The sequence below is a fragment of the Myotis nattereri genome, assembly GCF_964212035.1.
Source record: "Myotis nattereri genome assembly, chromosome: 17".
NCBI lineage: Eukaryota > Metazoa > Chordata > Mammalia > Chiroptera > Vespertilionidae > Myotis > Myotis nattereri.
The window spans coordinates 3,870,029-3,882,062 of NC_138092.1; the positions used below are offsets into that span (position 1 = coordinate 3,870,029).

At 38.3% G+C, this 12,034-nt stretch overlaps 1 protein-coding gene across 1 annotated transcript in view; it reads right to left on the reverse strand.

Moving 5' to 3' along the window:
• The window catches only part of PHF20L1 (PHD finger protein 20 like 1), a gene marked incomplete at its 3' end in the record, with an annotated part of 56,172 nt that overhangs the window by 9,830 nt on the left and 34,308 nt on the right, over positions 1-12,034 (reverse strand). Inside the window, exons 10-14 of the mRNA XM_081111273.1 lie at positions 9,005-9,257; positions 6,836-7,024; positions 6,366-6,572; positions 1,275-1,331; positions 15-122 (exon numbers count right to left, since the gene is read on the reverse strand). Of these exons, the coding sequence (XP_080967399.1) occupies positions 15-122; positions 1,275-1,331; positions 6,366-6,572; positions 6,836-7,024; positions 9,005-9,257 (814 nt within the window). The remainder of the gene's footprint in view (positions 1-14; positions 123-1,274; positions 1,332-6,365; positions 6,573-6,835; positions 7,025-9,004; positions 9,258-12,034) is intronic.

The window sequence follows — 12,034 nt, forward strand, 5'->3', positions numbered from 1 at the left end:
TTTAATATACTTACCATGCTGCTTAGATTTCTTTTTCTTTTTCTTCTTCTTCTTCTGTTTTGGTTTGTAGTGATCTTTGTCTCTCTTCTCTCTCCTTTCTTTATCCTTTTCTTTTCTCTTACCTAAATGACAAGAGAGAGTGAGTCAGGAATCAGCCTGCTCCTGAGTGGTTCCTTTGTGGTTAACCTAAAAGCAGCATTTACGTTTGAATCAGCTATTCCAGTCACCTGCCCAGAGTGATGGGTTCAATTAAACTGTTCCTGTCCTGAGTCTGGAGCTCCTGATGAGCTTATTGGACTATAAGAGGGGGTCTTCATTAGCAGTGCTGAGAATCCCAACTCCTGACACCTTGAAGTTAACACAGACAGTAGTTAACATCTTTAAACGAGGAATGTAACTCAGCTTCCTGATGTGGCAAGAAATAAGCTCCGCAATTTCAGACCGTCTGAGGAGACTCAGCATTTCCATGGATGATTTAATAAAAATATATTAGAAGATTAAAGAAAACTTGATGATCTCTTTACTTTGGAAAAATAAGAGAGATTAAACCAACCCATAAATAATTCCTTCAGTCTTCAATACTTCCCCAGTGTGTACAAGAATGAAAACTAAAAACACACAAAAAAATGTATTTCATTAAACTTACTTTTCCTAAAATTTCCTTTTACCCAATCGTGTACTTTAAAGAAAATAAATGGAAGTTAAAGCAGTATCCTAGAATATTTTATTTAAAATTAATCCATCACAGATATTCAACTATTGTTCCAACTCAGAAAGAGTTAGTCTGCGATTTACCATCCAGGTTTAATCAACTCTCAGTGACCACAACCCAGTAGCTAGACTGTAGAGTATTTAAGACTGTCATCATTATCCCAAAGCTTTCAGACATTATAGCACAGCTGCTAGAAAAGACAGCACAAAACTTAATAACTTTTTTATATGGTAGTTTAAAGAAGATAGCCTGGGAAAAATGACTATTTAATTTCAAAGTATCAACAATATTCAATGGCAGCTTATTTTTAAATAGCCACAGCTTTAAAGATGTTTAAACACACAGTTCTGAGAAAGCCTTAAAGTCCATTGACAAAAATACACACAATCTGTAAGATATGCATGAAAGACATCCTGCAGCTGGAGATGAACACCACCAGTAAAGGCCCAGGCATCGCTCGCGCCTTAAGGAGCACTACCGGGAAAGAGCCAGGGACAGACCAAGTCCCCCCACTGCCAAGCCATTTAGTCTTTTGCGTAAAGATTTTACTTTCTGTTCATACCAAATGCTGTGGAGCTTTTTTCTTCCAATTTCACTTTTTTTTCTGTTTTCGATATTCCTGCAGGTTTAGGGGGAAAATACGTAAGTTTAGTCAGAGAGGGTTAAAAGTATAAAACAGTGTTTTAAATTACAACTGATCACCAAGAACTCTACATAAGACTCTTTTCCCCTGGAGGTCTCCATGATTTTAGTGCCTGAACTAGTAACAAAAACACAGGACTTCTTACTTTGAAGAACTGGGAAGTTAAGGGTGATTTTTGCTCCTCGGACTACCAGACTAAACTCCTGGTTCCACTGTTAGCTTCTGGCCTGGAGCAATTCATCCAGTCTCTGCACTTCAGCTCCTTACCTGCCTAACAGGAACCAGAGTATCTACTCTGTGTTGTTGCCAGGACTATGTGTCAAGTGTGTAATATGCTGAGACCACCCCCTCCTCTGTGGTGGGGTAATCATTGGAGCCTACGTCATTTCTAGAATAACTATGGGTCTAAATATGAAGAAATATGATAAGCTAACTGCACGAGGCAATCAGCGGAGATCCACTGCGGCCCAGCCTTGGGCAATTCAGATGCTGAAATGCGCCTGTGGCAGGTCCATGTGGCATCTCTGCTTCCGTGGCAGTTCTGACATGAGTACTAGTCAGCTCATCCAGGAACAGTAAACTTATATTAAAGCATACTGGTTTTCAACAACCTATATGAAATTTTCAACTAATATTTAAACTCCGTTGCCTACAAACCTGTCTTTGAATGTAATCATAAATGTGGTGTTATATAATGATAAAAGCCAAAGTGGAATTATTGTACAAATTGTTTTTGGTCTTTATCTAAATGTAAATACAAAGGCTTATTGACACATAAAAATATTCAACCTTAATGACATTTCAGTTTTACTAATTGTTCAAAATACTTTTAAACCAAGTGCACCGCAATAATTGTAGCAGACACAGACACATTTACTCAAGCTTCTAACTCACAGCCAACCATTCCCAGTGCTTACATGTGTCTGGATTAATCTAAGAAAAGTACAACAGTACATTTAAAATACAATTTCAGTTCAGTAAATCATGCTTTAACATCATTACTTACAAGTTCTTCTATTTTTTAATAATTTCAATACAGTATCAAAAAAGCTAGCATTTTATCTTCAACTATCTATAATAATAAAAGCATAATATGCTAATTAGACCAGATGTCCTTCCGGACAACCTTCCAGACGAAGTCAGGGCTGTGAGGGAAGCCCGGGTCCCGGATGCCTGCCAGTGGCCAGAGGAAAGCCCGGGTCCCAGGTGCCAGAGGGAAGCTAGGGCCAGCAGCCAGGGGAAGGAAGGCCTACTCTTACACGAATTTCATGCATCGGCGGGCCTCTAGTTTTATATAATTTAATTTGACACAATAAAAATATAAAAATACCACTCAACTTGAATTAAGTTAATAAAGCTCTAATAAGTTAAGTTTCATATTAAGTCAGAATATTGACGATCTCCATGACAAAAAATAAAACGGTCATTAGAGCTAAGAGAAATACAATTAAATTTCCTTATTACCAAGACTGTTGAACAAATGCATCACTTCCTTTCACTAATTATTGTTCGCTGACTACTAATAACACCATGAAAATTCTACAGCTTTGATGCAGTCTTCTTAAAGTTGACGAGGCATGCGCAGTGCAAACCACAAGGGCTGTGCTTGCTAAGCCCCCTGGTCGCAGACACCTGCAGAAGCAGCCCTGGATCACGCCAGTGCCTGCAGCCCCTGGTTCTCTGAAGCATCGCCTCTGGGGTGAAAGGCGGAGCAGGGATGGCATCCCCTGGGCTGGTTCAAAGAGAAGGAACTACTGAGAGGGCTGCCTTTATGGGCTGCAACGTGCGAGATCCCTCAGGTACTTGGAAAACAAACCGGTTATGCACCGCTGCTCAGAACACAGGTCAGGACAGCATGCAAATCATTGAGGTTTTCATGCAAGTCACACGGCTCACAGGGTTTTTAATCAAAAGGTGTCCAATTAGAATGTGACCTGAATTCCATTACTTCCATCAAAAAATAAAAAATGAAAGGGGTAATAGAAATAAATTCGAATTCCTCCTACCCTGCATTCAAACACTGTGTTCAAACCTCTAATAAATGGACTTTCAGTCATTAGCATTTAAAACCATGCATAGCCTTGATTTAAACAACTAAATCACCAGCCATCACCCATACGCAAAAGATGCTCACTTTTCAACAAATTTACAAATTCATTGTATTACAAACCTACACTCCTCTCTCCCTTTCACTTTTCTAGAAAACGGTCCTACTACTCTTTCTCAAACAGTTACTTATAATACTTAAAAAGTGAAGAGTTACTATGCCTTTCCTCCATCCCAGTACATTTTAACCATCAGAGAAACAAGAACCACACCCCAATGGTAATTAGGCATATTTCCACAAATTTGTAAGACATTCTGAAAAAAAAAAAGATGAGGTCAATACTCCAATTAGAAGCTAAAGCACCTGAATCAAGGATGTGCATGCACAATCACTACTTCGACATTTCAGGACATTTAAGCTGGCTAACACACCTCTTAGTTATTGCAGAGCTATGTATACTGGTTTATCTTTCTGTCTTATTACTGTATCTATATAGATACTAGAGGCTCGGTGCACGAATTTGTGCATGGGTGGGGTCCCTCTGGGTGGCCTGCAGGGATCAGGCTGAAACCCGCAGTCCAACACCACCTGCATGTGCCTGCTGCAGGCTCGCACCCAATCAGTCCCGATCGGGAGAGGCTCACGCTGCCACAGCAGCACTTGCCAGCCATGAGCCCTGCATCAGGTGCCCTCCCAAGGGGAGTGGCCTATGGGATCAGGCTGAAACTGGCTCTCCAACATCCCCTGAGGGTCCTGGATTGTGAGAGGGCGCAGGCCAGGCTTAGAGACCCCACCAGTGCACGATTGGGCCAGGGAGGGACCGTGGGAGGGCTCTAGGGAGTATCCGGCCCATCTCACTCAGTCCCAATCAGCCAGATCCCAGCAGCAAGCTAACCTACCAGTTGGAGCATCTGCCCCCTGGTGGTCAGTGAACGTCATAGCAACTGGTTGATCAGACTGACCATCTGCCCCTTGGTGGTCAGTGCACATCATAGCAAGCAGTTGAGCAGTCTTAGCATATCATTAGCATATTATGCTTTGATTGGTTGTTCAGTTGTTCTGCTGTTTGGCCTATTTGCATGTTACCCTTTTATTACCCTATCTAATAAAGAGGGAATATGCTAATTGACTGCCCCTCCCTCAAAGATGGCAGTGCCCCACAGCCAATAAGGAGGGAATATGCTAATTGCACCACCCTCAAAGATGGCAGCGCCCATAGCCAATAAGGAGGGAATATACTAATAGACTGACACACCCTCAAAGATGGCGGCGCCTACAGCCACAAGATGGCCGGCAGGGGAGGGCAGTTGTGGGAGATGAAGCCACCAGGGGAGGGCAGTTAGGGGTGACCAGGCCAGCAGGGGAGGGCAATTGGGGGCAACCAGGCCTGCAGGGAGGGCAGCTGGGGGGGACCAGGCCTGCAGGGGAGGGCAGTTGGGGGGGACCAGGCTCCAGAAGCAACACACCCAGTGGCCTGCTTTAGATCACCCCCCATTTAGCTCCACAAAGGACACGCCCAAAGGGTAGACTCCTCAGGCACCAGAGTCCTGCTAAAGTAAAACCACTCCATGGGGCCAGCCCCTGCACACTAGCTAGAGTCACAGCCAGTCCTCACCGCCAGTCAGCCTGAGGGTCAATGTCACCCACGATGTGCCAACAGCAATCAAGGCTCAACTAGGGCACACAACCCACACAAGGAACACCCTGGAGCAGCAACTCAGGTGACTAGGGCGTCTGCACCACTGAACACAATGAGGTCCACACCAAGACACATCATAGTTAAAATGCCAAAGGTTAAAGACCAAGCAGCAGGAAAAAAGCAGTTGGTTATGTACAGAAACAAATTCCTAAGACTTCCGGCTGATTGGCCAACAGAAACTTTGCAGCCAGAGGAACTGGCAAGGAATATTCCAAGTGATGAAAAGCAAGGACCTGCCACCAAGATTACTCTACTCAGCAAAGCTATGTTTTAGAATTGAAGGAAAGATAAAGAGCTTCCCAAATAAGAAAAAGCAGATGGAGTCCATCACCATCAAACCAGTATTATAGGAAATTGTAAAGGTATTTATTTAAGAAGAAAAATAAAAATTAAAAATAGGAATAATAAAATGAAAATAACTACATTCCTATCAATAATTACTTTAAATGTAAATGGATTAAATGATCCAATCAAAAGACACTGGGTGGCTGAATGGATAAGAAAACAAGACCCAAGTGCCCACTGTATAGATGACTGTATAAAGATGTGGTACATACATACAATGAAATATACTCAGCCATAAAAAATAAAATCTTACCATCTGCACTACATGAACAGACCTGGAGGGTATTATGTTAATTGAAATAAATCAGTCAGAGAAGACAAATACCATATGATTTTAGTAATAGTGGAAATCTAAAAAACAAAATAAATGAATAAATAAAACAGAAACACACTCATAGATATAGAGAACTGATGATTGCCAGTGGAGGGGGGTTAGGAGGGAGTTAAAAAGGTGAAGGGATTCGAAGTTCCAATTGGCAATTACAAAGCAGTCATGGGAATGTAAAGTACAACATAGGGGGTATATAGTCAATGATATTGTAATATTTATGCATGGTGCCAGGTAAGTACTAGACTTACAGTGGGTATTGCTTCATAAGTTATATAAATGTCTAATCACTATTCTGTACACCTGAAACTAATATAAAATTGAATGTCAACTGTAATTGAAAAATTTTAAGAAAATTAAAATTAGAAAGAAAAAGAAAGCGAGAGAGGCAGGGAGAAGCAGATTAAAGTGACAAAGTAAGAAATATGTCCAGGGCATATGATAGCATATGATGGCACAAAAGAACTTTAAACAGAGAGAGAGACCCTATCTCCCACAGACATTACATAAAAGTGTTTTTTAAGAGAATTACATATGCAATGTTTACAGCCTATAAATGCAAGCCTAGCTGCTCATAAAATGAACTGTTACCTGAGGCTGTCGGGGCTCCTCTTCCATCAGGTACTGCTTTGGAAGAAGGATTTGTGAGCATCTGCGTATCTTCCTTGTCTGCCCTGGCACACTCATTATGGTAAGAGGGATCTGGAGCTAGCGGTGCTGTGACTTCCAAACCACGACTTAAGTCAAGAGGGAGACAGGGTCCCAGCTTCTCAAGTGACAAATGTGCAACATCAGGCACTACACAAAATACAGAATGTGATAGAATATTAACACCGATAAACTGGCTCAGTCCATATCCACGTGGATTTAAATGTTACGTGAGCTAAACAGTGCCTGGCACAAGGAAGCACTCCATAACTATTTGTAGAATACACGAAGTTCTTAAAAGTCCAAAAGATGTAAGAAGGAAGAAGCAGAAACTTCTTCATATTTTAAGTCTTTGTCTCTTAGTACTTTATCTTCCTTTACGTGTGGCTCTGTAGGAAATCAATATACATTACCCTCTGGTACTGAGGTCGCCTGCTGACTCTGAGCACTGATGGAGAAGACTCTGCCATCAGTGGCTGGAGAGGGAGGAGACACCTTTTCTCCTGAATCATCAGGCACGGGCAAGGTGGCCAAGCGCTGCGATCTTCTCCTCCGCTCGCTATGCTTGGAAGGTCTAGGGGGGCTCACAGACTGTGGAGAACCTAGAAAAAAATCTTCAATGTTCACGAAGCAGACACATGCCGGGTTCATCTTATAATATTTGAGATAAGTGGGAAAAGGCATTATATACTGCCCTCTGATGTTGTAAGGTATCCACAAGGAACGGCATGTTCCGAAGGTAATCAAAGGCAAAAAGTGTGCCCTCACAAAGAGTTCATCACAACTTCTAAAAGCAAAGCCTACTAGTATCAAAAGAAGAGAACAGGGAACATAAATTTCAGGTAGCGTCCCCACAGGACAGACTACAGTTAATTCTCTAATTGTAGATTGTCGTGTTAGTTGCCATTTTTCCTTTGGGAAAATCGTCTCTGTACAGCCAAAGATTAAAAAATATATATCCCTTCTGCTACATTACAAATCTAGAAATAGAAACTCTATGGGGTAAAAGAGGCAGGGGCATGGGTGACAAATATCTGACATGCATCGTAGTTAGTGCTTTACTTTACTTGCCAAAGTAAAAAAAAAAAAAAAAAAAAATGTAAATAATTTCATCCCACCCTCATTCCCCTAAATGGATTTTTATAAGCATATATTTGGGCCTGATTCATTAAAAAAAATTGAACAGAGCTTTAATACCTCTTATGGGCAAATAATCAAGATTTTAAAAGAAAATGACCCTACTCTTGCCCTCCTGTGTTTTGTTTTTAATAACTTGGTGAGTCACATAAGCAAGCATCTTCTAGCTAAATAACACAAGTTTGAAAATTCCTTTTTGTAGCCTTTAATGTTCTTCCTTTGATACGGCATGTAAACGCTTGGTTATCTCCAACAGGCAGGATTACACAAGGCCAGTACAGTCACGTTAATTTATGAGGAAGTAAGTGGTCTAAAGAGGCTGATGCTTTGGGTATTTAAAAGTAATTTTACAAAAATTGAAATAAAAAAGGTGATAATTTAATAAAATTCAATTGCTGCCACATTGTGGTTATAATACCAAAATACAAAACAATTTCAAAATGAAATACTTAATGTCATGTGACATTGTTGCAACTACTAACATTATTTCATGCTAAATGCTATAATGAGGAAACATTTGAGTTTTTCTGTTCCCATCCTTTCTACCCATTTATTAAAAAGAACAAAATCAAAACAAAAAAGTGTAAAAAATGGATAAATGTGGCTTAGTAGAAAATATGGCAACTGAATGGAAGAGGAGATTAATGTATTTGGTTGAAAAAAGTTTTCTCAATGCCAACATTTTCAATTACTGCAGAAGATACGATGCAGAAGAATCCAAAAGGAAGCACGTAATGCTCATTTACTAATCAGGGAACTAATTCATTGGAAATAGTCTTTTACCAAGTGACTTCCCAGGTTAACTGGTTTTCATATTTTTCTAACTTCTAATACCAAACTCATATGAGCAAGAGTCAGCACAAATGTCTTACCTACAGACAAACCCGTTTGAAAGGCTATTTTTAAAAAGGCTAAATTAACTCTTGAACGATTAATGGTATTAGAACAGTAAAACCTTTAAAAATAAGATCAAAAACTATTCTTCTTTCATTAGTAATAACTGAAATTTGCACTCTAACTACTAGAATAAGAATGAACAAAATGAACTGCAGACGGGGACCCTGAAAGTGGGGACAACTACATCTATCCATAAGAACAGTCTTAGGACTTCAGGAAAAAGACTGGCCATGGGTCTTCTATGTTGTTTTTTGTAATGAATCAGGCCTCTCGTTGTACTTGGATTATTAGTTGAAGAGGATCAAGCTAGAGTGGAACTTGCGGTATTACAGGGTAAGGTTTCTCAACCAGCAGTAGTCTCTGAACAATACATCCGTCAGAAATGTCTACAGTTTGTGCCCCTGAAATAGTTGCAAGCTTCCCTATCATAGCCACTTAAGTCTGAATGTTTAAAAAGCAACCTCATAGAAATACAATATATCTACAATCAAACTGTTTTCCAGGTATCTTATAGGATAAGGAACTATTTCTTAAAAATCTGTGCTCACTAGTTTTATTTATCACTGAAGAAGAGAGCTGAGATACAAGCGTCAGATCCTCGACTTGTGTTAACTCTGGGGGAAGTGGTGATTTAGGGGGCTTTAGACACCCAGAAGGATCTCCAGATTCATGTTTGCATTTCTTGCTGCGAGCCTTCCCTGAAGACAAGGTTGAGGATAACAGTGCAGGTTTCTGAGTGTTGGCAGAACTGATAATGTCAGCTTCATTTTTTTTCTGACTTTGAGGTTTAGGTGAAATCGCCTGAATAAATAATAAAAAATTGATATTTTTATTTTGGTTTCTTCATTTTTGTTCTTGCACTCTATTTTGATTGTTAAGCAACTTTAGTATCCAAAAACATTGTTAAGCAACATATAACATTTCTATTACAAATGAAAAACCAAAAAGAACCCCACAAATTATTAACTAAAAGTTGAATAGGTTGTCTTTAAAGGGATGCTGTCAACTTTGTCTAAATTTGGCTTTAAAAAATGTATTATTCGTAATCTCAGAATATAAAAATGTGATCTTACTGGACAAATATTTTCAGTATTAAACTGAAATATACATCTTTTGAAGCCATAATTCCCAATGACATTAATAATAAGTAAATAAACAGCATTTTCATGTCTTAGAGCATTAAAGAAATTCATTTAAACCTTTGACTTTCAGGTGTTTTCTTATAATTTCCTTTATTAAGTTGAATGTAGAAGTCTAAGTGGACAGTTTCCCTTTAAAGAAAGATCTCAACAGGAAAACAATGATCAAATTAACGAAACATTATCTTTAACTCATTTTAGTGCTGAAAGCTAGAGTTTCATAAGCATAATGCATCATGAAATCAAAGCCACCAGCAGTACAGAGTTAAAAGACTAAAAACAATACAAAACAAGCCAACAACAACAAAAAAAAACCAAGGAGTAAAACCAAGTGTAAGTTAAAAACATTGGATTTAAAAACAAAATACGTCGCATTCTTAGATGAGAGTTTTTACCTTCTTCCTGCCAACTGATACTTTTAAAAAAGAATTGGAACTTTGTCAGTTCTTTATTTGGCAATACAATGTCCTACCTGTGTAAAAATGTATGTGAATGTGTCCATTGATAACAGAAAATAGCCACATTGGATGGATTTGTAATCTGTGGTGTTAGAATGCTGTACTGTATTTCATTTTGATATTCTTATGAGAATATAAGATACACTTTTTAAATATCTACAATCAGATAGGCCTCTATAAAAAATCAAGTTGCTAGCACTCTGAACAATATACTTGTCCCTCAGAAACTTTCAACTTCCATGTCTTTTGTGAGGGATGACCATCGGACCTGTGTCTGCAGTTTTCCAGAATATGAAAGATCATTGCTGGGGACCAAACAGCGTTCTGTTCCCATTAAAATACAAGGCACTCACATTTTGGTGGAAAAAAGTGTATATTTGGCATTAAGTAGGCCAGCTTTGAACGCTCTGGATGGCATGGTGGACAAACCACAGAAAAGGGCTGGTGTCAGGTGTCCCATTTATCTGTCATCATTTCTACTCTTGAATGTACTCGTTACACATGTGTGTAAGTGCACATGAATCATCTGCAAAGGTACTCCATAAATGGAAAGGGTCCCTAAGTTTATCATAAAAGGTGTTGCCAGAAAAGTAATTAGAGCCATTACTTGTAAATAAACAATTTTATTGTTCATCTTCACATATGTGAGAGACATCACTACAGCATCCATTACTCTCGAGTTACAAAGTTATAAAACAAGATTTTAAAACTTAAATTAGTATCTTGATAAGGTGCTTAACTTCTAAACAAGGACAAATTAACATTTTAAAAACTTACTTAATTATGCATCTAATGCAGGTTTTATCCAAAAGTAAATATAACATAACAATTCCCTAATACAATTAAATAATCTGTAATTAATAATCTGAGAATTGGGGTTCAAGATCACAGAGTTTGAATGTTTTTAATGTAAATAAAATAAACCCATTATTAGCATAGTAAATTTTGACTGTAGGCCTGTTATAAGTTTATGTCATTGTGATACTATTTTACTCATTAGAAAAACAGAGGTTAGCGAGAATCAATGCCCCTCCTTTAGCCTGCTGTTGATACCAACTAAGACGTAATTGAGAATTTTATAACTCGGCTTTTTTACTTTGAAGCAGGACAAACAGCATAAAAAGAATTTGGTTCCAAATATTTTCACATTGAAACCAACCTGAATAACAAATTAAAAAATGAGGGAATAGTATTACGTTCCTTAAAAACCTTAAACAATGTACAATGTTCTCATTAATGATTATTGGTCTCTTTGTTACAAAACTGGCAAGAACTCTCAAAATTTTTTAAGTTATGCAACCAGAAACAGCCGAGTCACTCCATTTTTCTTTCTTTTTTTACTCAATTTCAAAATGTTGGTTTCTGTTCTTCCTTTTGAAATGGGCGCTGCCCTCTACACTAACCTCCACGTGTAAGAGATTTTCACATTCACCTCAGCAGGACTGTGCATAATGAAAGATTGACATTGTAATGAATTTTCCAGAAACATTTTATTACCCAAGTCCCTGATTTATTGCAATTTATTTATTGCACTATAAACAGTGGTGAAAATACAAAATGATGTTATATTTGGGATGTTGAATATAGTAATACACAGTGAAAAAAAAGTCACTTAAAATTTGGTTGATATACTGACAATAACGGCAAAGACTTAACCGTTTGATGATCACAGAAAATCAGAAAGTGTAATTTGCTGACATATGAATCAATTTAAAAAACTGTTCATGTAATACAACATTAATGGAGGCACCAAAACAATGCATTGTTATCAAATCAGGCCTAAAATAACCCTGAAAAACTCAATACAATATCAATTAAATTTGGATTCTTTTTCTGAACAATAAGAGCAAAAGATACTCATTTTAAAGTCTTCTTTATTAGGCTACTAATAAAGAAAATTAAAGTAATACAAAAAGGACATATTAAAACTACATTAAGGCTCAGATTTTAAACCAGGAGAACCAAGGAGATCCAGTTATGG